Source organism: Macrobrachium nipponense, chromosome 12 (genome assembly GCF_015104395.2).
Source record: "Macrobrachium nipponense isolate FS-2020 chromosome 12, ASM1510439v2, whole genome shotgun sequence".
Lineage (NCBI taxonomy): Eukaryota > Metazoa > Arthropoda > Malacostraca > Decapoda > Palaemonidae > Macrobrachium > Macrobrachium nipponense.
Window position 1 is genome coordinate 84,377,555 of NC_087205.1, and position 25,806 is coordinate 84,403,360.

The 25,806-nt window shown below is 39.4% G+C and overlaps 1 protein-coding gene across 1 annotated transcript in view; it reads left to right on the forward strand.

Moving 5' to 3' along the window:
- LOC135224863 (uncharacterized) overlaps nucleotides 1-25,806 on the forward strand; it is a 275,908-nt gene that overhangs the window by 225,844 nt on the left and 24,258 nt on the right. Inside the window, 9 exon segments of the mRNA XM_064264188.1 lie at nucleotides 961-1,042; nucleotides 1,239-1,394; nucleotides 2,229-2,356; nucleotides 2,654-2,779; nucleotides 16,222-16,430; nucleotides 16,971-17,173; nucleotides 18,232-18,545; nucleotides 25,127-25,324; nucleotides 25,497-25,611. Coding sequence (XP_064120258.1) covers nucleotides 961-1,042; nucleotides 1,239-1,394; nucleotides 2,229-2,356; nucleotides 2,654-2,779; nucleotides 16,222-16,430; nucleotides 16,971-17,173; nucleotides 18,232-18,545; nucleotides 25,127-25,324; nucleotides 25,497-25,611 — 1,531 coding nt within the window.

Sequence of the window (25,806 nt, forward strand, 5' to 3'; positions counted from 1 at the left end):
TGATATCACCAAGCCAAATACAGCCAGAGCATCGTGCGTTGACGCTGTAGGCAGCTGCTGCGGAGGACTGAGGAAAAAGGGATTTTGACGTAGGAAAAATCTATTTCTGGGGGAAGACCTGTGTCGCCCGATGAAAAATCCCTGTAACTTTAACTCGATCTCCAGGAGCATTGATGGGCATGGCTGTAGTTACTGATGAGAGATGAAGTCTTTGAGTTATGACTCTTACGGTATCAGTGACTGCTATCATCTTTGCTGGCACTGGGGAAAACCCAGGCAAAGTAGCTAAGAATAGATTGCTTCTGAATGATTGCTAGTGTCAAGAAGACTAAAGAGAGCAGATGTTGACAATACAGCTAGGTATCAGTCTTAAGGCCTCTGTAGCAAAATGACTGCAGGCACAGATGCACTCACATCTAGACATTCCAGCATGGTTGACACAGCATCCACTATGAATGCAGAGAAGGCTTATGAAAGAACAGGCATTGGATGAAGGGTGGGCAGTGTAGGAGGATGTATGGTAGAGAGCATCCCATCTATTACTAGACCTAGAAGTGTTGCATAAGGTCAAACCCAGAAGAAATAAAAGGCCCTTCCACAAAGCCAAATACAAATCTACCCATTGGATGAACAATAGGCAGCAAAAGGCTAACATTTAGGTTGGTCAGCAAACTAGGTATGAGTCCAGCATAAAGTGTGGGAGTTTGTAGAGCTGAGTAGGAGAGGTAGCCCTACTATTTTTTCCTCGTATTTTCTATCTTCTTACCATACCCCACATAGTCCTTTCCAAAAAATTGTGTGTTAGGGTGTAGGATATATACCAAGCACCAGATACTTTATTTAATGTTACCATATTTTGTAATACATATAACAGGAACTGGCTTTTATTATTTTATATAGTAACGGAAGTATTTAGATTTTTATTTGATAAAATAACATAAGTATTATTTATTTCAACAGCCTGAAGTACCGTTATGTGCAGAAGGTGAAACTGTCTATGCAACGACGGATGTGAATGATCCTTGCCCCAAGTTTGGATGCAGTAAGTATTGTTAAGACTGTCTTACTCTTCTTCCTACCTTGAATTGGCGGTTGTGTACTTCAATTAATGTAGGTAATGTTGTACAACTCTCCATTAAAATCAGGCTTTCTTGCTTCAGCTTAACTTTAAAATTTATTTTAAGATATTAAAAATTGCAAAGGAATTTAACTTGAGGGTGCTTTTCCTCAAATTTCAGAGTCTCCTGGTGTCCCAAGTGAAGTTCGTGATGACCAGTTTACTTGTGAGGTAGTTGGAAGGACAATCAACTCCTTTGATGGATCAAGTTACCAGTTAGAACTATGCAATCACATTCTTGCACAGGAAAAGAATAACAAAGATTGGGTTATTTCTAGTAAGTTTTGCTTGTTCAGTTGCAGAGTTATAAAAATAGTGCTGCAGAAAAAAAATTAATGCTATGTATATTCACATAAACCTCATTCCAGTCAAAGTTCATACCTATCATTCCCATTTGCAATAACATCATTTAGATCATATTTTCCATTGTAATGCTGGATGTCAGTGCCAATAAGATGTATTTTATCACCTGCAGTCATAACCAAATTAGTGTTTTTACTGCTATATAACCTTTTGTTAGAAATTAATTAAATCACATTTAAACAAAAACAATTTATTTGCTGTATTAATGGCAAAACTCCGGGATTACAGTGTAGCAAGGCTAAAATCTTTATCAATTATAATAGTATTTAAGTATGGTCTTATAAATGGTTTGGTAATGGATTTACTGCGTGCTTAAATCAAATATGAAAATAAAGATAAGATATTAAACATAGGTAATAATATTTAATGATAAACTTAGTTGATTCCTGGTTGAGAACATAAATATTTATTCTTGAAATATACCTAGGCTGTTGTTTACTCAATATATTACTAAATAGAAAAATTTTAATATTTATTGTAGTAACACTGAGTATAGATTAACTACCCTTTGGCATAATGTTAATAGTGACCATTTTGCTGTAATTAAGTTATTAAGGGTAAAAGTACTGTATCACCATACCAAATCCCTATCCATGTATACTATCAAGCAACCTTATAAATTTGTTCTATTCAGTAAACTTCAAAGCATTAAACTGTATGAAGTGACAGATCACTATAAAGACAGAAAATGTTTTAAGTGCCACATGTAAAATTTTGTTAATCTCTATTTCTGTTTCCATCTCTGAAGTTCACCGTAACTGCTCACATGACAAGACCTGTGACCGCTACCTGAAAATAACGCAGAAAGGACAGCAAATGATACTCAAGCCAGACCTTACAATCATCTATAATGATAAATCATACACAGCATCACAGGTAATTAGTATGTGGATTATTTCAAGAACCTCAGTACTGATGCAATAAATGACCTGTACAGTCATTTTTACCTTCTATTTTGTATACTGTATACTACTGAGGCAAAATATTATCATGAATAACCACAGTTCCTTTATAATATTTTCTATGTAGCATTAATATACTTATGCTGTATCTATCAAAATTTTGTGTTTGGTGGCTAGAGTAAAGCATTTCTTATTGTGAAAAGTCAGAATTTCTTTATTATATTTATTATATGAAATCATATATAATTTCAAAATAACTTTTGGTTGACAGACACAGCGCATTGGTACCACTACAAAGAACTTCACAATATCTCGTGTTGGGGACAACTTGTATTACGAATCAAAAGTTCACAACATTGCCATTGAATGGAATCATGAAATGAATGTCAAAATTGAGGTATGTATATCTTTCAGTTGCAAATGCCCCTTTACATACGATACATGACTTTCTTAGGTCGTCATATACTGAGGGAGTTTTGGGTCTTGGCCACGAATTTCAGGACAAACTCAAAGGTCACCAACCCCCAACCTCTGGTATGTTTCACATCATGATTTAGACCATGCAGCTCCCCCACTCTCTGAAGAAACCAAGGCCCTCAGGAAAACTGTCTTTAGTGTCAGATCTCTGTCAGACAAGTGCCACAAGGGTTCGAATGGGGCTTGAGTGAAGCTTCTCAGGACAAGCGAAACATCCCATGCAGGAGGCTTGAGTTCCCTTGGAGAATAGGTTTGTTTGAAACCTCTGAACAACAAGGAAATCTCCCAAGATGAAGAGATGTCTACGCCTTTCAGGCATAACACCAAACCTAGTGCTGCTCTGTAGCCCCTGACAGCAGAAAAAGAGAGTCCTTTCTCATCTTTGCGGAAGATAAAAAAAATCTGCTATATGCTGAACAGAGGCTTTGAGTGGAGAGAAACCCCGTCGATGACACCAATCACAGTAGATCACCCATTACCCGTGGTAAACTACTGAAGAGGATTTTCTAAGGTAACGGACATATATGTCCTGCTGCCTCCTGAGAAAATCCTCTCGCTCAAAGGAGATACTTGATAGTCTCCATCTGTGAAGAGACACGGATTCTACTGACTGGTGAAATCTTTCATCATGAGGTTGACAAAGTTGTCACCACAGAGGAATCCCTCTTGGAACCTCTGCCAGAAGACACAGAAGATCCGGGAGACACTCTGCTTTGAGACCACAGAAGAGTCACCAAGGTCATCCTGAGATTTCGAGAACTCTTTACCCTGTTCAGAACTTGACGGATCAGGCAAAACAGAGGAAAGGCGTAAACCTCAAGGTTGTCCCAAGGATCCGGGACCACTGAACAGTAAACCACCAGTTTTCTGTTGAATCCAGTTAAGAAAAGGTCTAGCATAGGCCTCCCCCTAACCTGAAAAAGCCTGTCCGCCACGACCTGATGCAGAGACCACTACATGCCCAGGATTTGGTTCCAACGACTCAATCTGTTGGCTGCCACATTCCTCTTGCCTGGAATGTACCTAGCAGAGAGCTCTACTCAGTTGTCAATTGCCCACTGGTGTAATTCTACTGTTAAGGAATGAAGGAGACAAGGCACCAAGCCCCCTTGTTTGTTCACATAAGCCACCACTGTGGTGTTGTCAGACATCAGAACGGCGGAATGACCTTCCACTTTCTCCTGAAACTCCTTCAGTCCCATGAAAGCTGCCTACAGATCCAAAACGTTGATGTGTAGAAAGTTTGTCCTCCGCACTCCAAATGCCTGACGTAAGGAGATCTCCCAGATGAGCTCCCCAACCCTAGATGGAGACATCTGAAAACAGAAGGAAGTCTGGAGGGGGAGAACATAGAGGGATTCCCACCGAGATATTCTGGTCTTGCCTCACTTCCTCGGAAAGAGGAACTCTCTGTAGGGGAGAATTTCCCGCCAAGGAGCAGAAGACTTTCAGTCTCCATTGCAGAGACCAAAGATGGAAAAACCCTTGATGCTGCTGTATCTATAACCATACCTAGGTAAAGAGCTTTCTGGCTGGGAGCCAGGTTCGATTTCTGTAGGTTTATCATTATTGAAAGCGGCATTGTTGTTTTTTTACCTTGGCCTGTGAAGGAGATTGGGAGACCCTCACAGAGGCAGTACTCTTCAGAGATTTAGGCAAAGATATCCTCATCTGTTGCTGAGGAGGGGGAGGAGGAGGGCGTCTTGAACGCCCCTCTGACTTTGATACTGCCTGATGTACCAACCTGTCTTTAGTGTCTTCTCGTCCCTGGTGGATAGCATCTTCCAATTCAGTCCTCAGAAACAGAGACTGCAACTCAAGCAGATCCCCATTTCTGAGAGACAACAAAGACTCAGAGTCCACTGAATTTGCCACCTTGGACAGTGCTGCATTTCTCCTGGCTAAGAGGTGATTGGCCCACAGGTTGGAGCCAAGGTGTGTCAGGTAAGAAATTGCCTTATCTCTGGACTGTAACAGTCAATTAAGAGAGGAAGAACTCACTAAACCTCCCTCAGTCCTATCTGAAGCAGTCTTGGCTATTGCAGTGGACCATAAGTCCAGCCAGGAAACCGTCTGGAAGATGGAAGCCGCAATAGTCTCCATAGCTAAAAACTTCGTGATGAAAAGGAAGGACCTTCAGCCCTAACCTGTTCCAGAGTTAGGCTAGGTTTAAGACGGATCACGTCCGAGTTAAGGTAACGGGGCATCAATTTAACTGTACTAGTGGAATAGTACTTCCTATGCTGCACCAGAGGGGGGGAAGAAGCTTAAATGGCCTACTAGAATGCAGAGAGCCATCTCGGTCCGACACCAAAGCGTTCACACATTGTAGGATGGAACGAGTGTGACCCGACAAAGGGAGCTCAGAAGAAGTTCTAGAGTTCTGTTTAGCACCCAGCTGGGACTCTGTACACGTTAGGGTCATAGAAGATAGTTTGCGCCCTACCCTCAAGATAGTTGAGCTCACAAATGAGGTCAACAACCTTTGCGAATGAGGACATAAACTCTTGGTTATCTCCCTCCTTCTGCTCCGGCACAGGCGACCGATGACATGAAGATGGTTTGGCAGTATCCTCCTCCTTCCATAAAACTGCTGATGAAGTGTTATGGACCCTGAGATCTCAGAGACAATGTTACGGCCTCTGAGGGAGGTCCACTTCAGGTTCGATATGAAATAATAAAAAAAAAATATATCAACGCAAACAGTTGAAACTGTGGATACGAATATAGAAAGAAACACTAACACAACAAAGGTTTATTTACAAGCTTACTAACAAAGGTAAATGCAGAATGGTATCTCCTATTTACATAAAAAGATAGAATCTTACACTGCATGAACTGGGGGAAACAGTGAGGTAATAAGAATACTTGCTAAACAGTTTGGCACTTCGAAGAGGTGGCTTCATAAAAGTAGATCGGCGTCCTCTTGACTCCGTATTGCAGAAACTAATCTTCTTGTAAAGCAGGAATTACCCAACACCTGTAACAGGACCTTTTCTTCTCTGAAGTCTTCTCAACGTCGAGATAACACGGTAGACCACACCTGAAGACGACTAGACCAATAGCCAACCAACTCTTCTTTTGATTGATACTTCGTCGGTTCCTTTTTCCTCGTATCTCACGGAAGATCTCTCTTTTGATTGATACTTCGTCGGTTCCTTTTTCCTCGTATCTCACGGAAGATCTCTGCTGCTGCTGATCTCTCACTGATAATCTGATCTGTGGCTCTCTGTGACTAAACTGGTGATCTCTCTTTTACGATCTCTCTCTTCTACGATCACTGCTCTCCAAAGTTCGTTCGTCGTATTTATACAGCACTCTGGGGGCGGAGCCTACGGCGAACGTCACCGACTCCAAGGATTTCTAGAACTTCTTAGATGAATCTAGACGATGTATTGCATCAGAAATCGCGGCGTTTCTCACGTAACGACGAGATCCACAACACTCCTGCCGATTCTCGAACAGCCGCGAGCATAGACGCTTCCAACAGTGGCGCGAAAGCCTCATTACTGCCGAACTTCTCGAAAATGCGTTCTCCTTTCCTTTAACTTTCTTTGCTATGAAGCAATTACCATCACACGCCCCCCCAAAAGAGAAAAAAAAATGAAATCAATTGATTTTATTTTTTTTTTCTAAAGAGAAGCAAAAATTAAACAGCGGGGAAACAATTCTGCATAAAGCTTTAATCCAGTCAAACACACACACTTCCCCACTCACACACACTCGTGCGATAACAGAAAACGGTTAATAGGCTACTCATTCTGAGAAATCTCTAGAGGCTATCAGCTAATACATTATCCTTCTCTCTTACTTTTTCCGTTTTCTGAACTCTGCTTAAAACTTATAAATACTAAAACACCTCTTGTGTTTTTTCTCAAAACTAATCTCACTCAGTAACACTGTTATAAGGGCGGAGGCCACGGCACGGGGCGTAGTTTATAGTTCTGAAGCAAATTTATATTCATTGCATTTGCTCTACTCTTACCCACATTAATTCTATAATGTATATTTCCTCTCTCCTTTAACAATGAATAAAGACCTTCGTACTTATAAGGTAAAAATAGACTTTCTCTCGAGACAAGTACTAAAACTTTATCTCTTACACACAAACTTCTTTTGTTTGCTCTTAGATTATGTTTCCCTTTAAGTTCCCCTTGACTTCTTTTCGCGTTTTCTTTCGCTAAGTGCCAAGCGTTTCCGTTCTCCTCCGATAGCTGCCAAACATCTCTTAAATTGTTTTTATAATAATCAAGATTAGTTATGTAATCATCTCTGCCCATACTTCTAGGTAAAGTTCCGAACATATTTATAAATACATTATCAAAAGATTTGCCTACTGAAGGAATATTACACAACTTAAGTCTGGGAATTACTTGAATCGGTTTCCCGGCAATTTGATATTCAGGACAGCTTAAAGCAAACCTCTTAAAACACACATCATTTTTCATCTTAGGCCAAAAGTACGTCCTACTAATAGACTTGAAAGTTTTATTTACTCCCAAATGTCCTTGCTCATCATGTGCTAACTTCAAAATTAATTCATGAAGCTTCCTAGAAACTACAAATTTTCCTGTGATTCCCCCTTCACTACCTGACTTAGGACAAACATGACACAAAACTTTGTCCTTTACACAAAAAGTTTCCTTACACACATCGAGATCATCATCCAGCTCACATTAAAAAATTCGGGTTAGTGTCTCATCCTCTCTCTGCAACTTGACTAGCTCATCCTTATCCAAAACGTTAACTAGTACTAGATACTGGCACATTTACTACGTTACTCTCGACAGCTACGCCTTCCCCTTGGCTCTCACTGTCAACTTCGATAGAGTCCGGTCTCTCAGCCACATTTATGCTAAGATCAACCTCGCTACCTCTATCACACTCGTTCGAATCCACGAACTCACTCACGTTCGAATCCACGAACTCACACTCGTTTGAATCCACGAACAAATTATGATCGTAGTCTATGTCTGTATCTAAACCCGACCTAGTTACTACCATTTCAGGCACTGGAATATTCCTCACAACAGGATTCACACTCTTGGATAAAGCTAAGTCGTTACCGACAATAATGTCAACGCCTTCAACGGGCAAACTGTCCACAACTGCAAGTTTTACTTCTCCTGACACTACCTGACTTTCTAAATTCAATTTCAACAAAGGACAAAGAACACAAGTGTTAGGAAATCCACCTAACATAACTTTCTCTTCCATATTGATTTCTGCCCTGTTCGGCACACACTCACTCCTTATCAGGGATACAGCGGCCCCTGTGTCTCGAAGCAAGACTACTTCTCTCGAATCTACTCCTCCAAGAGAGGAAACTACGCCTTCCGACAGAAATTCGCCAAAAACTTTCCTAGTTTCTCTCATCACATCATCCCTATTTGACGAAAGGTTAACTAGCGATACTGGTTTCTTACCGTCCTTTCTTTCTACTGCACAATTCCTCGCTAAATGCCCTTTCCCATTACATCGGAAACCAGTTAATTCTGAGCCACTATATGCCATTCTACTCTTACAAACCTTAGACGTATGACCAGGTTTTCCGCATGTATAACAGGAATAGTCACTTTTACTCGCATTGCTATTACTAGGACTGAAACCTTGACTGCTTTGTACTCTACCAGACGAAGGATAATTTCGTTTCTTACTTACACTCAAATTATGAGTTAGACTATATTCGTCAGCTAGCCTAGTTGCTCCTGCAAAAGATACTTCTCGCCTATCCTCTATATAAAGTTTAATCTCAGGGGATACGTTATCTTTGAAGTTTTCTAACAACACTAAGTTCTTCAAACTATCAAAATCATCAACTTTAGCAGAAGTTAACCAATCAAAAAACAGCCTGTCTAACTTCTTACCGTATTCTACATACGTAATATTTTCATCCTTTCTCAAATTTCTAAATTTCTTACGGTACGCCTCTGGTACTAGCCTATACGCGCTAAGAACACTTTCTTTCACGATATCGTAATTATCACATTCCTCCTTAGACATGCAACTATACACAGTAAGTGCCCTACCACTCAAAACTGACTGCAAAATATAAACCCCGTTTCCCCGTTTCTTTAGGAGAACCTACTCGTTCCATTAACTTCTCAAAACACATGAAATATGTCGTAACATCTTCCTCATCAAACTTTGGTACTCATTTTAGCACTGCATTCATACCTAACGTATCAGCTTCGTTTCTGTTCTCGCTTGACCGACTGTTACGAGTACTTTCCCTTAACCGAGCAATTTCCAACTCATGCATACGCTCTTTCTCTCTCTCTTCCTGCTGCATTACCAACATTTCTCTCTCTTGCTGCATTTTCATTGCTTCTCTCTCTTTCTCTTGCTGCATTTTCATTACTTCTCTCTCAGCCGCTCTTTGCTCTCTCTCAGCCGTCTTTCATCTTTTATCTCATACTTCTCTCTTTCTTTCTTCTTCCACGTTACTCACGGAGATCATTCCCCTCTAGACCCAGTAGCTTACCTGACTCAATAAACTCTTTCACCATCTCACTCATTCTGATTCTATCTATATTCTATCTGATTCTATCTATATGTTAGTGTTGATAGCCTAGGCAAGGTCGCCACAAATGTTACGGACCCTGAGATCTCAGAAACAATGTTACGGCCTCTGAGGGAGGTCCGCTTCAGGTTCGAAATGAAATAATAAAAAAAAATATATCAACGCAAACAGTTGAAACTGGGGATACGAATATAGAAAGAAACACGAACACAACAAAGGTTTATTTACAAGCTTACTAACAAAGGTAAATGCAGAATGGTATCTCCTATTTACATAAAAAGATAGAATCTTACACTGCATGAACTGGGGGAAACAGTGAGGTAATAAGAATACTTGCTAAACAGTTTGGCACTTCGAAGAGGTGGCTTCATAAAAGTAGATCGGCGTCCTCTTGACTCCGTATTGCAGAAACTAATCTTCTTGTAAGGCAGGAATTCCCCAACACCTGTAACAGGACCTTTTCTTCTCTGAAGTCTGCTCGACGTCGAGATAACACGGTAGACCACACCTGAAGACGACTAGACCAATAGCCAACCAACTCTTCTTTTGATTGATACTTCGTTGGTTCCTTTTTCCTCGTATCTCACGGAAGATCTCTGTTGCTGCTGATCTCTCACTGATAATCTGATCTGTGGCTCTCTGTGACTAAACTGGTGATCTCTCTTTTACGATCTCTCTCTCTTCTACGATCACTGCTCTCCAAAGTTCGTTCGTCGTATTTATACAGCACTCTGGGGGCGGAGCCTACGGCGAACGTCACCGACTCCAGGGATTTCTAGAACTTCTTAGATGAATCTAGACGATGTATTGCATCAGAAATCGCGGCGTTTCTCACGTAACGACGAGATCCACAACACTCCTGCCGATTCTCGAACAGCCGCGAGCATAGACGCTTCCAACAGTGGCGCGAAAGCCTCATTACTGCCGAACTTCTCGAAAATGCGTTCTCCTTCCCTTTAACTTTCTTTGCTATGAAGCAATTACCATCACATGAAGCTTCCCAAGGAAGCCCAACATTCTGGATAATATTGGTTGGCATGAAAGGTCTAAAACCGGGAGACACTGAAACCGAAGGTTCTCGAAACTCATCTCGCAGCGATACTTGCACACAATCCCGACTCGAACAGTGTACTGTCTCGTGAGAAGCACCCCGCACATGATCACGTAAAGGATCACGTACACGTACATCAGATGAAACACATACACGGTCACGAGAGGGAGCACGTACATGAATGTGAGATGATTCGAATACACGACCTTGAGACGCCAACCGAGCACAATCCCGAGACGTGGAATGTCGCTGAAGAGAGCTAGATGAAGGAGATGGACTCTTAAGGTTAAGGTCTCTTCCAGGAGAACAAGAAGTATGTCCACGGGCCAATAGAGCTTCACTTCTTCTACCCTCAGCCTTAATTTTGCCGAGCGAAGAATCCTTAGATGAAGCTTGAGTGACCTTCACATCTGCAGCTTTCGATCTTTTAATCAGCACTTTATTGTCCTTGCATCAACAAACTGGTTCAGGAACAGATAAAGAGGGGTAGCCTCCGATCTCGTCAACACGTACTTGCAAGGATGATTCATGCTCATATACAGAAGATCTTGTAACACTCTTAATGCTCTCAACACTCTCACTGTCACAAACACGTACATGAGAGGGAGAGAAACGGCCGTGAAGGGAAAACGAAGATACATACTCTCATGACGTACCGGTGATACACCGTCAAGTATTGAAGAGGATGATGCCTTCTTTCCACTATCTCCACTACCAGCCTCACGAACGTGAACATGAGAGGAAGAAACAGGATCTTGTGGCGCATGAAGAGAAACTCTTCTCTCACTTGCACGAACATGAATGCGCATGGGAGAGACATGGTCGTAGATACAGCCATGAAGGGAAGAAGGCAATACACTCCTTTCACTCGAAGACGACGAAACCACAAAGTACTTGATCCTCCAACATCTGACACGACAGCAAGGGGGGGATGGCATAGGAACAGGAGAAGGGGAGAAACTCCTCTCTCTATGCAGTCTCTTACTATCAGGAGTAGGAGAAGAGACCCTTCGTTTACAACTCCTCTTCTTTGAAGACGCAGCAGAAATCGTCTCTCGCAAAACAAGAGTCCAGTCTCTTGTAGACTGCTTGAACTAAAGCCTTGGATGGCTCAGCGAGAGAAGACAGTGACATCATATCGGAAAGGGGGTGACGTCACAACTAGAAGATGAGCGGCCACTGCATCTGAGTTCATAAGCTGAGAGGACTCTGGGAGTGACGTCACGACACCTTAAGATTGGAGCTGGTCAATGGCCTCACTGGCGGAGTGATAATATGCGACTCAGGGAGCGTCAATGATGACAGTGGGGCTCTGCAAGGTGGCAGTACATGAGATCTAATGTAGAGGAGTCCAGGGGGAGATGGAACTGTTATAGGGGCAGGGGGAGGGGTACAAGCCTCCAAGAAATGTGACAGCAGTCCATCCAAGGAAGCTGAACTCCATAGCCCCAAGTGACGCCCAAACTTCTTGGATGACTTCGAATCTGAAAATAAGGCATTAGATGGCGTAGCCTCCTCCCTCTCAGGTATAAAGTGAAAACCCGAGGAGGAGGGGGCTACATTAACATATCATCATCCTGTTGAACTCCCGATACTTCCATTGACGAATCGATGGAAGAAAAGGAAGGAGACAGAGGCACACTTGCACTAACTTCAGAGGTAGTAATTGCAGGAGAGGGAGATGCTGAATCATCCATCCGAGGGGGAAGAAAAACCCCATTGAGCTATGAAAAATACAAATTGATTAAAAAATTTGTCATATTTCTACTTCAAAAATTGCATACTTGATACTGTATGCATCATTTTCTCAATCTTAAGTTCAGAGTAGAGATTACTCATAGATTTTTATCTATCATTGTGGGGGGGATTTGCCGCTTGTTTTTAAGCTTGTGATCCCGCCACATTATTTTTTACCTCCCCCATTACATTTGACGTCTCCTTACACTCGCAACATCCACACTAAATTGCCATGCGCAACACCAAAGGATGCTCAGATGCAGGCCCCCTGGATCTTGTTTGAGGACCATCATACACTCTTTCAGTTACATCGCCATTCACTTCTTCCAAACCACTTTCATTCAAACTCCCATTATCTCCCTCACTACCATCCTCCCAAATTCCATTCACTACTTCACCGATGTCTTCTAACTCTGGTTCCAACATCTCCCCTATTTCGGCCACCAAACCAATCAGTTCATTCATACTTCTGTCAAACTCCTGCAAAGACTTATCCATCCTATCAACTACCTCCTTACTACTCAAGTTTCCTTCTCACTGAAGTCTTATTTGTCCCTGTCAACTCAAACCCACATACACCACAAGTATCATTCATTCCCTCAAAGTCATCCGTAGCACACGCCTTATCAACTGTTTGCACCCTACCACCAACCCCTCTATCATGCAGTTCACATTTCTCCCTTTCATTCCCTTTCCTTACCTTCTTCCGCTTTCTTCCATACTCAACCAACACTAGCTGCCGATCTCCCAGATCCATTTGATCAATGATGCTCGGTCCACATTTACTCACCCTCAACCACTACCTCATCGCATTCTCGCAAACATACTGTCGCATACTAGAGGACCCACCCAACTGAATCCCCTTAACACCTATTTCCCAAATTCCCAGCCTGACTCATCCTCTTTTGCCTACACACACTCGCTACATGACCTTCCATTCCACATTCAACACATTTTGCCCAGTGTTCTTTACACATCCTAGCATAATGCCCATTCTCCCCGCAATTACCGCAAACCTCAGTCACAGGTACCTCGACATCCACTTGCTACATGCCCTGCTTGCCCACACCTGTAACATTTAATATGCCTATCTTTCTTACACTCGCTCACCAAATGCCCTGTTTGCCCACACCTGAAGCAGGCTCCCAATGCCCACCGACATTCATTCTTCCTGTGCCCTAGCTTTCCACATCTGTAACACTGCTGCTCTCGTTCACGACTAACTGACCCTACTCTTCCAATGCTTGCACATCGATCTCTCTTAGGGCTAACCATACTTACGTTACTGGCTCTAACGCTCCTATCAACCACTCGCTCTGCCATTCGCCTTGGCCCTTCCAAAACTGCCTCCCTATAGCTCTTAAACTCTGGTATAACCTCAGCTACTTCAGTCCTAACACTAACACTTCTACTCTCTTTCATACACCTATCCAACTCATAATCCTCTACTATTTCCAAAATGTCGTTCCATGTCAACCTTTCATTCGTCCATCGCATTTTCTTACGTTTCAGATTTACAAACTTGTACACACTCTCAGGCACAGTTGCCAAAAACTTCCTCACTAACTCTTTACACTCATTTATCCCTTCGTCCCCAAACTTTTTCCTGGCTAATGTTTCCAACCTGCACACATACATCGACAACGACTCACCAACATTCATTTTTGCCTCTTCAAAACCATGTTTTCTCCTATATCTAACACTACTCCTTATCCTCTTCTCCTGTTCCACAATCCTGGCTTTCACACTCTCATAAGGCGCATTCCCCAATCATCATTACCCCATACATACTCAACAAAAATCCCGTCAAAAAGCTACCCAACTCTCTTGCCCAAACTCTCTTGTTATCCCCATACTTTGCCTCACAATACCTCTCATATTCCTTAAAAAATCCCCTATGTCCCTACTACCATATTCCTCGTATTGTGCACATCTAGTTATCTCTCTCATATATACAGCATTTCGTACTTCCCGCTCACTCTCACTCTCACCTTCGCTCCTTCCATTCTGATCCCACTTAACCTTGTCCGAATACAGCGAATCAACTTCCATACTAACATCCATGCTGATTACACTCTTCTTACCCTTCTTTCTACCCACCTGTTTCCACTCACTGCTATCTAAACCACTCTCAGCCCTTTCCCCAATGTATTCAGTCCTAGTCTCATCCTGTCCGTCATCCTTACTAGCCTTCTTTCCCTTAGTCTTCTTCTTTTCCTCAGCCCCCTTCTTATTCTTGTCCTCAGGTTTATCCTTATCCTGTCTCTTTCCCTTCTTTCCCTTACCTATCACAACCAAGTCACCTTCGTCACTCGTAGTCTCATCCACTCGCTCTTCCACTTTCTTTACCACTTCTGGCCTATCACAAGACCCTCCTACAGCTCCCTCTCCCATGAACCCCTGCATCATCTCCTGCACTGCATTCATCATCACTAAGAACTTTTCGTCCATTTTCTCAACCATTCTCTCTTCCGCTCCTTTCACTTCTTTCATTTCCACTTTGGCACTCCTTAGCATTCCTCTCATTTCCTCTAACTCGCTCTTCAGCTCCTCACACTCTACCCTTAACCTCTCATTCTCCACTTCCAACCTTTGCTTAGCTTCCCTCGCCAAACACAACTCCTCCTTCAGCCCCTCCACCTCACTAAATCCTTCCTTCCCAAATTTTCTCACCACTCACACACACACTAGCTTAGGCCAATCGTCCTGCAGCTGCCACACCAGCAGTCCCTGTTCGGGCGCCAAAAAATAATGTGGGGATCACAAGCTTCAAAATAAGCGGCAAATCCCTCCCACATAAACTTAATCTATCTGGCTACCAAACCAACCCTCAATCACACTTTCCTCTTTACACTACAAAATACAGCAGGACAATTGCTGTGCTGTCCACCGGGTATAGGCAATAGGCTAGCCGACACACAACCACCACCGATAACCAAACACAAACCAACTGAGACCCACAACCCCACAACAACTCACCAACCCGACAAATCACTGAAGACGAACACCAACAGCCCAAAAGAACACGACAACCACACCACTTACCCCAGCACAACAACCCACCAACACTGTCCCAACCACCACTCACAGACACCGAAAATACCATCAACCTCTTCCACTTCACCACTACCAGACAGAGACACGCACAACAACTTTACAACCCAAAATCTATCAAATAACACATCAACGGACAAGACTACTGCCAAAAACAACTTTGTCTTCCACGAACTCCTTACTTCTTAAGACTCTCGTAACTAACTCCCACTGACATACTACAGAGCGCCACAACAGACACGCTTCCGACCGCCATTTAACCACTCCCAGTCATTCTTCCACCAATCTCTCTCTCTCTCTCTCTCTCACAGTCTTTGGAGACGTTGTCAAATATAAACTACTATCATTACTCCTCCATATCATGGCAACATTGAGTTCAAAAGGGATTATATCACTTGGGATCAGTGCTACTATGTTACCCATAGGGAAGTCAAATTCAGATTGATATTCATTTTTATTTTATTGGATAAGAATTTTGGTAAGATTTTTTTATGAATACAAGGCAATAAAATTCAGTTTTCATAACAATAAGATGAAATATAATGGTAGATTTGTGTACATTTATTACAACAGGCTTCATACATAGAGTACTTTTATCAAAACAAGCTTTGTATCCATGTAACAGATGAAATCCATTATATTACTTCATTAGAGTGCCCCACAGCAAAAGCTACATTCTGCATTTTATAAGTACATTATACAACTGTACTGCACCAGTATGTAAGATAAACATAAACACCAGAGCTACCTTAATTAATACTTAGGTTAAGTAAGCAACTTCTTATAATACTAGGTACGTATAGTATTATTAAGATTTAATTATGAATTTGTATTTGACTTAGTGGAAAGTCCAATATAGTAAGCTTACAATGCAATGTCACTGCCATCCATACAAACATACTGTTGTATAGTGTATTACTTTGTGCATTATATAGGCTCTGACATTTCTTGGTTGTATAACATTTATAGAATTAATGTTATGTTACTTATGTTTTAGGCGGGACAAGATCTGAAGAACAATGTGGTTGGAATGTGTGGTTTCTACACAGGCAGTGCAAATGATGACAAAACTAAACCTGACGGAAAGCTTGCCACTTCTATCACAGATTTTGGCAAATCTTGGTCTATGGATGGTGATACATGTGAGCCACCCAAGTGCAATTCCTCAGAAACTACTAAAGCTTTCAAATTGTGCAACATGGTTCAGTAAGTATTGTTTGAATTATTAAACTGTACAGCTGTACAGTGTGCTATTGAACATTGAATATGTGGTGGTGGCAAGGAGATTATTGCTCTGTATATTGTGTTAAAATGACTTTTTCTTTCAACACTGTAATTTATTTTTGTGTAGAACACTGCCTGTTTGGTTCATGCATGATGCTGTGGTAATAATGAGCCGTAAGACCCTATAGCCTGTTTGCTGTTATTTGCCAGGGTTTTCTAAATTCATTTATGGAGTGGCAATCAGATGTAGCATGAGAAAGAATTAAAGTTCATGGTAGGTTCTTTGTTTACTATCAAACTGAAGTAACGGTTCCTTTAAAGGTCTTCTTATTCTTTTGATAACCATTTTATTATCATTATTATATCTTACTGAAAGCATAAGAAAAATTTACATATTTCTCGTCATCATTATAGTTATTAGTTCATTTCAGTATGTATATTTTTTGTATAGGTTTTTCATCATAATTATCATAAAGATGAGACTAAAGAGGCTAACTACTGTTTTTTTTCAACTTACCACAGATCTAAACCATTTACTGAATGTCATAATGCTGTCAATACATCTCCATTCCTGAAAACTTGTGTTGATGAAGTTTGCCAGTGTCTGCAGAAAGGAAATAATGAAGATGAGTGCCGCTGCCAAGCTTTGAACCGTTACATTACTTCATGTCTTGAAAAAAATCCAGATGCTCAACTATCCGACTGGCGAGTTGTTGCCAAGTGCTGTAAGTGCTGTGACAATCATATGTATGAATTCGTAGGTTGCTGTACTAGTTTGAGTTACATATGAAGAAGTGTAGTGAAGTTACTAATTTCAATATGTAGTACACTATATATATATTATTATATATATATATATATATATATATATATATATATACATACATACATACATATACATATGTGTATATATGATATATATATATATATATATGATAGATGATAGATATATACAGACAGACATACATATATACTATATATATATATATATATATATATAATATATTATATATATATATTATATATATATATATATATATATCATATAATATATATACATGATAGTATATATATATATATTATATATATATATATATATATATATATATATATAGATATATATATTATATATATATATATATATATATATATATATATATATATATTTTACATTTATCAGATTTATTTTGATAACTGAGCAACTCGTCACATAATTTTATCTTCTTTTAGCCACAAAGGCTCATAAATTCTCTAAGCATTGTTTTTATTTGTAAAGGCATGTACAGCACTTACTTTGAGAAATCCATTGTTTTGGTACTGTAGTATTTTTGTCTTTCAAGGTCACCACAATGTCTGTTTATTTCATATGAGAAAAATCTGGATGTGAGCAACATCTAAGTAAGATAACTAATTAATTTCTTGATTTATATGTTGAATATAATTTCCAAAATGAAAGGACTGTACATATTTTGATTTGACTTCATTTATGAGCATCTTGTAGAATATGGAGGTAGAATTCCTATGTAAATATATTACTAATAAATTTAAATGGTTAATTGTAAAACAAATACTAACCCTCTAACAGCTTACGGTATATATTTTTTATATGCCGAAATTATTTAGTTTTGTAAACTTTTTATCTTTGACCTGTTAATATTGATCTCTTGTGCTCTACAGCAAAATTTTAACCAAAAATATTTCTTGAGCCATTTGTGCCTCAAATAAGGCCAGAGAACCTATGGGATATGTGTCATTTATTTTTATCTTAAAACTTTGATTTCAGATAAGAAATGTGAACCCGGAGAAGTATATCATGACTGTTTCCGTGGAAAGTGTGAAAGGAGTTGTGAAAACCTACATGATAAGGAAGCTTGTGTTGAAAGGGAGAGTTCATGCACTTCTGGTTGCTTCTGTGCTCCTGGATTAGTAAGGAAGGGAAACAAGTGTGTTAGTCCCGATATGTGTCGTGACTGCGTTTGCGAAGCTTATGGTGATCCTCATTACAAAAGCTTTGATCGTTACAACTTCACATTCAATGGAGAATGTTCTTATGTTGCAGCAAGAGACAAGAATATCAGAGGCCAACATGCATTCCAGGTGTGTATGAATTATATTTCCTATAGCCTTATCTTTAGGTCTGAAATTGAGACAGTTATAACTTGAATGGTGAAATAAGAGTACATACACCACATGTGGTAAACATTTGCAATATGGATACACATAGCCTACCTAATTTTAAATATATATGTTAAATCATAAAAAAAGTCAATATAATTGACAAAATAGAATACAGTATGTACCCCTATGTAAAGAAAATTGCAATAGCTTAATTGCTCTCTCTCTCTCTCTCTCTCTCTCTCTCTCTCTCTCTCTCTCTCTCTCTCTCTCTCTCTCTCTCTCTCTCATTGATTTCAATATTCATCCTTAATGTCTACGTGTAGTGTTGTAGTACTTCTTTACCTTACAAAACAAAATGCTGCGTGGGAAGGAAGAGCATGTTTTGACATTAGTCCATCCCAATCTATAACAATAGTATGGAACATTATCATTACCTGTGCAGTGGTAATGTGCTGTCATTACAGAGTAATCTTATGGTAGTAATCATCATCATTTACAATAGTCATGTATAACTGGATTTCTGCTTACCGAGTTCACATAATATTATAATGTATAAGGTACTGTGCCATAAAAAAATTAATAATACCAAAGACTTCTGGTTCAGGAAATGGAACCATTTTGTTTAAAGTTTACTGCCTTTGCAAAGACAAGCAATTGTGACACAAACAGTATTTTTCTCCTGTGAAACATTTCATGATGTATATAGGCCTTCACTTTACAGAAAACTCCTTATGATATCAATAATTTTAAAATAATACCTTCCCTTTTAGTTATGAGTTAAAATCCTGCATTTAAAACATGTTCTGTTAACCCCCAAAAGTTGCATTTGATAGTGATTTTGTGAATTTCTATCTTGTTTAATAACCTGTTCAGTACACTTTTTCTGTACATTATTTAGTTTAATCTTTTTTAAATTCACAGCTTAAATATACATACGTGGTACCTCGACATACGAAATTAATCTGTTCTGAGGCAGCCTTCGTAACCTGAGCTTTTCGTATCTTGAACCGCATTTTACATGTAAATTGCCTGATTCGTTCCAAGCCCTACAAAAACACCCCAGTAAATTTTATAATAAAGCTAAATTGACCAATAAACAATGAAATACAACAATTTGGACCATTCAATACCTAACTTAATACTTACTACTAATATGTACCTGTAAATAAAGTGTAATAGTGTACATGGTATACAAGAAATACTGTACGTACATACGTACATATGTAGTAAAACGTGGAACCTTACCTTTCGAGTGAGGCTATCTCCAAAAGTGGCGACAGAAGAAGAGGACAAACGGCAGAAAATTTGTTACGTAGTACGTACACTTAACTTAACGAAACACATTAACCCTCTTACGCCGGAGCGGTAAATAAAAAATTGTCTCCCGTGTGCCGGAGGTGTTTCGGAGTGAGTGCGGAAGCGGAAAAAATATTTTTTTCAAAAAATCACAGCGCGCTTAGTTTTCAAGATTAAGAGTTCATTTTTGGCTCCTTTTTTTGTCATTGGCTGAAGTTTAGTATGCAACCATCAGAAATGAAAAAATTATCATTATCGTATATAAATAATGCGATATATGATAGCGCAAAAACGAAATTTCATGTATAATTGTATTCAAATCACGCTGTGCGCAAAACGGTTAGAGGTAACAAGTTACTTTTTTTTCGTTGTAATTTACACTAAATTGCAATCATTTTGGTATATAACACATTGTAAAACGATAAAAGCAACACAGAGAAAATATTATCACAAAATAATGCATAAATTCGTAACACGCGGACGTAAACAAATATTTTTATCAAAAATTCACCATAAATCTAAATATTGTCCTAGAGACTTCCAATTTGTTTCAAAATGAAGACAAATGATTGAATATTACTATACTGTCAGAGTATTAGCTTACAATTGCAGTTTTCGACCATATCTGACGAGTTAAATTTGACCGAATGTCGAATTTTTTATATATATATTTTTTATATGCAATTATTTTGGAAATAAGAAAAGTTACAACCTTCAAATATTTTTTGTTTTATTCTACATGAAATTGCGCACATTTTCATATATAAAACTCTATGAAATGCCTAATATGAAACGGAGCAAATATTCCGAGAAAGGGACGTACGTATTTCGGAGATTTGTGGCGGAGAATCCGCGCACGGAGGGAAGGAAAGATTTTTTTTTAAATTCACCATAAATCTAAATATTTTGCTAGAGACTTCGAATTTGTTTCAAGATGAAGATAAATGACTGAATATTACTAGACTGTAAGAGTTTTAGCTTACAATTGCGTTTTTCGACCATTTCGGTAGAGTCAAAGTTGACCGAACGTGGTTTTTTTTCTATTTATCGTGATTTATATGCAAATATTTCAAAAATGAGAAAAGCTACAACCTTCAATTATTTTTAGTTGCATTCTACATGCAATTGCGCACATTTTCATATATAAAACTTTATGTATAGGCTAATTTAAAATGGTGCAAACATTACCACAATCGCACGTATGATTTTTTCGGAAGAGTTACCGCGCGGACGTAAAGAAAATTTTATTTTTTTCATAAATTAACCATAAATCTGTGCTAGAGACTTCCAATTTGTTGCAAAATGAAGGAATATGCTTGAATATTACTAAAATATAAGCGTTTTAGCTTACAATTGCGTTTTTTGACCATTTCGGTAGAGTCAAAGTTGACCGAAGGTTGAAATTTTGGCAATTATCGTTATTTATATGAAAATATCTCAAAACTGATAAAAGCTACAACCATGGGTTTTTTTAGTTGTATTGTGCATGAAATTGCGCACATTTCCATATATAAAACTTTATGTAATGGCTAATTTTAAAATGGTGCAAACATTACCACAATCGCATGTATGATTTTTTTCGGAAGAGTTACCGCGCGGACGTAAGGAAAAAGTTTTTTCATAAATTCACCATAAATCGAAATATTGTGCTAGAGACTTCCAATTAGTTGCAAAATTAAGGTAAATGATTGAATATTACTAGAATATAAGCGTTTTAGCTTACAATTGCGTTTTTCGACCATTTCGGTAGAGTCAAAGTTGACCGAAGGTTGAAATTTTGGCAATTATCGTTATTTATATGAAAATATCTCAAAACTGATAAAAGCTACAATCATGAGTATTTTATTGTTGTATTCTACATAAAAATACGCACATTTTCATATATAATACTTCATGTAACGGCTAATTTACAATGGTACAAAAATTATGTCAAAGTGACGAAATAATTTCCGAGATGTGTCACAGATACTTTTTAGTGCGGCAAGAAAGAAATTCGCGCTTGCGCGCCTGCGTAACAATTGTAAACAAAACAACACCTTGATCCGTGAACTCCCAGCATCCCCCAAGGCGCGTGATTCAAAAGTTTTAGGCTGGTAGGCCTATAAGTATTTTTCCGTGAATTTAAAAAAAAAACTTTTGTAAGTCGACGTAAAATACGTCCAGTCGGCACACGGGAGACAAAAAATGTCGACGTAAAATATGTCCAGTCGGCGTAAGAGGGTTAAAACTCAGGAAACATAAACTAAACTTTACGAAACACATTAGCAAAACCGTAACACTTAACTTTACAATAAACTTAAAATAAAATTTTTTTTTTTTTTGTCTTTGATTTTTACATTTTTTTTTTACTTTTTTATACTTTTTTTTTTTTTTTTTTTTTTTACAAAATTTTAATTTCTTCACCACTTTCAACTTTCTGTTTTTTTGTAGTATTAATTGGATCTTCCTTTTTGCTTACTCCTACTAAGGGCCTTTTTAAAAAATAACTATCCAAGGAAGATTGCTTCTGCCTACTTTTCACAATGTTCCTGAAACGACTCAGGCAAACGTCATCGAACTGCGCAAGCATACAACCTGTGTAAGCCTTTTCAGGGTGTCTCATTTCTACAAATGATTGCACCTTATGAAAAGCAGCTAGAGCATCCTTAATTTCTGCCGTTGTCATAGGGTCATCCTCCTCCTCCTCGCCGCTGCTAGAGAACTCTTCTTGAAGGACGTTATGTTGCATGGCCTCCAACTCCCTCAGGTGATCCGTCGTAAGCTCCTCTCAGTGCTCCTTGAGAAGGTCATTGATGTCGTCCTCGTCGACAACCAGCCCCATGGACTTGCCAAGTGCAACGATCTTGTCAAGATCTGGTTGCGAAACAGTTTCAGGATCGCAACTGTTCCTGAATCTGCACCAGCTTTGCCCACGTCAAATCCCTCGAAGTCTCGGGTGGATACAGCATCAGGCCAGAGTTTCCTCCACGAAGAATTCAAGGTTCCCCTCGAAACCTCCTGCTAAGCTTGATCGATGAGTCGGATGCATATCACAACATTGAAATGCTCCTTCCAAAATTCACGCAAGGTGAGGTTTGTGGTATCGGTGATGTCGAAACATCTCTTGAAAAGATGTTTCGTATATAGCTTCTTGAAGTTCGATATCACAGCTTCTTGAAGTTCGATATCACTTGCTGGCCCATGGGCTGGAGGAGAGGGGTGGTGTTAGGCGGAAGATAAAGAACCTTGATAAAAGAATACTCTGCTAGGATATCTTCCTCGTGGCCAGGAGAGGGAGCAGGGGCATTGTCCAACAACAGCAGACATTTCAGAGGGAGGCGCTTCTCTTCCAAGAATTTCTTCACTGTCGGGCCGAAACACAGATTTACCCACTCGGTGAACAAAAGTCTCGTTACCCAGGCTTTTGCATTAGCCCTCCACATCACTGGAAGCATCTCCTTTAGCACTTTGTGGGCCTTGAAGGCTCGAGGAGTCTCCGAATGATACACAAGTAGGGGCTTCACCTTGCAATCACCACTGGTGTTCGAACAAAGCGCGAGCGTAAGCCTGTCTTTCACAGGCTTATGCCCGGGTAGCTTCTTCTCTTCCTGCGTGATGTACGTCCAACGAGGCCTTTTTTTCCAAAAAAGGCCACTCATCACAGTTGAAGACTTGCAAAGAACTGTAGCCTTCCTTGATCGTCATCTCATCGAACATCTTAATAAAGGCTTTGGCCGCTTTCATGTCCGAGCTGGCCGCCTCCCCATGCCGCACCACCGAATGGATGCCAGTCCATTTACGGAATTTTTCGAACCACCCATGAGAAGCTTTGAAGTCTGGGGTTGACGTCGATGTCCCTTCTCCTCCGTCGTCTTCGGCCTGGGCAATCAAATCGCCAAAAATAGTGCTGGCCTTGTGGCAGATTGCCGTCTCCGTTATCGTATCGCCAGCAATTTCTTTGTTGTTTATCCAGACAAGAAGCAGCCTTGCCATCTTGCCGTGCACGTGGCTCCTCTTGCTAGACAAAATAGTCACGCCCTTGGAAGGTGTAGCTGCTTTGATGGCTTCCTTCTACTTAAGGATGGTGCCTATTGTCGACGGATTTTGGCCATATTCCTTGGCGATCACACTCAGTCACATGCCAGCTTCATACTTTTTAATGATCTCCATCTTTGTCTCCAAAGAAAGCATCCTCTTCTTTCCGTGAACTTCAACTTTCTTGGGACCTATGACTGTATGTAATTAAGTTATGTAGTATACATATGTACGTACTAAAGTTCTCACACAACTCAATAAAGTAGTACTGCAACGAAATCACTAACGAATTTACGTTAATAAACGAAATCGTATAGAATGAACGAATTCGGCGTGCGAGTAGAAACAATGCTGCTACTGAGTGGCCGAAAAAGCACACCGCTACGTAGATGCATGATGGGAGAGATGCTGACCAATAGGAGAGCAGGATCTTATGGCAGTGACTAGCATCAGGAATCAATGGGAGAGGGGGAGGATGGTGGTAAGTCTACTCAGTTGGTGGCGCGCGAGTTTTAAAATTGTTATCGGTGGTCCGGGCGAATCTCGGGACTTTACAGCAACAACTTTTCGTATCCTGAACTATTTTCGTATGTAGAGCCAAAAAAAATCTTTGTATTTGCTTTCGTAACTTGAATTTTTCGTAAGTTGAGCCTTTTGTATGTCGAGGTACCACTGTATTATATTGTGATGCCTTTTGAAGTATGAAAAGACTAATACTAATTAAATAGCAAATCAAATGTTATAACAATCTTCCTTCTTATATATTTTCCTTTTTTAACTTTTCTGTGATGAGTGGTGAAAGGTTTTCTTCACAAAAGAAATGGAACTCAACAGCTGCTGTACAAGAGTAATGAGCAAATTACTTTTTGTACTAACTTGTATTGTCTTCTTTTGATTTTTAAAAAAGTGGAACAGTTGCATGGAAAGCACTATCATGCTGATTATATTTTAGAACACAATAATTACTGTAGTATGTAAAGTGAGCACCAAAACTTTATTCAAACCCATTAGGTTTTGTTTGAGAAAATTTTGTATCTGCCATAACCTCATTCACTGGTCATAGAAATCTGATACGTACTGAGTTCTCGTTCTTCTTACTTTATTATTTTTCTTCTTACTTTATTATTTTGAATGTTGTACAAAAATACATTATTCAAAACTATTTTGTTTATAGTTTGTACTAATTTGCTTAGCAGATGTACTAATTTGTGAAAATGATGATACTACAGATCAGTTCAATTCCACTTTAGGTCATTGCTCATAACAAGGACTGCTCCAGAGTTCCAGTTACAGTCTGCACTGAGGCCATCACAGTCTTGTATGATTCTCATAACCTTCATATTGGTGGTGACAATGGGAAAACATCTGTTACGATCGATGGAAAACGCATTCTGACTTTCCCTCATAGGGAGTTATGGCTTGCTTTGGAACAACCAGATCTCTCTCAGGTATTATATAATTTTACACTGAATATGCATTCATAATCGTTCTTTCAAATCAAGAAAATTGTAGTACGTATTTGATTACTTCTCTAAATTCTATAGTTTAAATATTGTAGTGGAGTTGTGAGAAAAACAATGCAAACAACCTTTCCAAATACTACATTGTATTTATTTCCAGGTGATGGCTTCCATTCCAGAAATAGAATTGGAAATTACATTCTTTGAAGAGAATCATGGCTTCTCTATAAAAATTCCATCACAGCTCTACTTCAATAAGACTGAGGGCCTTTGTGGTAAATATAGCAAAACTTTTTTGTCATTTTCCTTTATCTGATATGAGACTTTAGTATTTCAAACATGAATATTTCTCCCTTTGTTCATCCTTACCTCGCACTAAGATTTACTTTATTCACCTTATAGTCATTCATAAGACAGAGCGATAGTATATTATTTGATGGTACTTTTCTCCTAGTATTTAAGTGTGATAT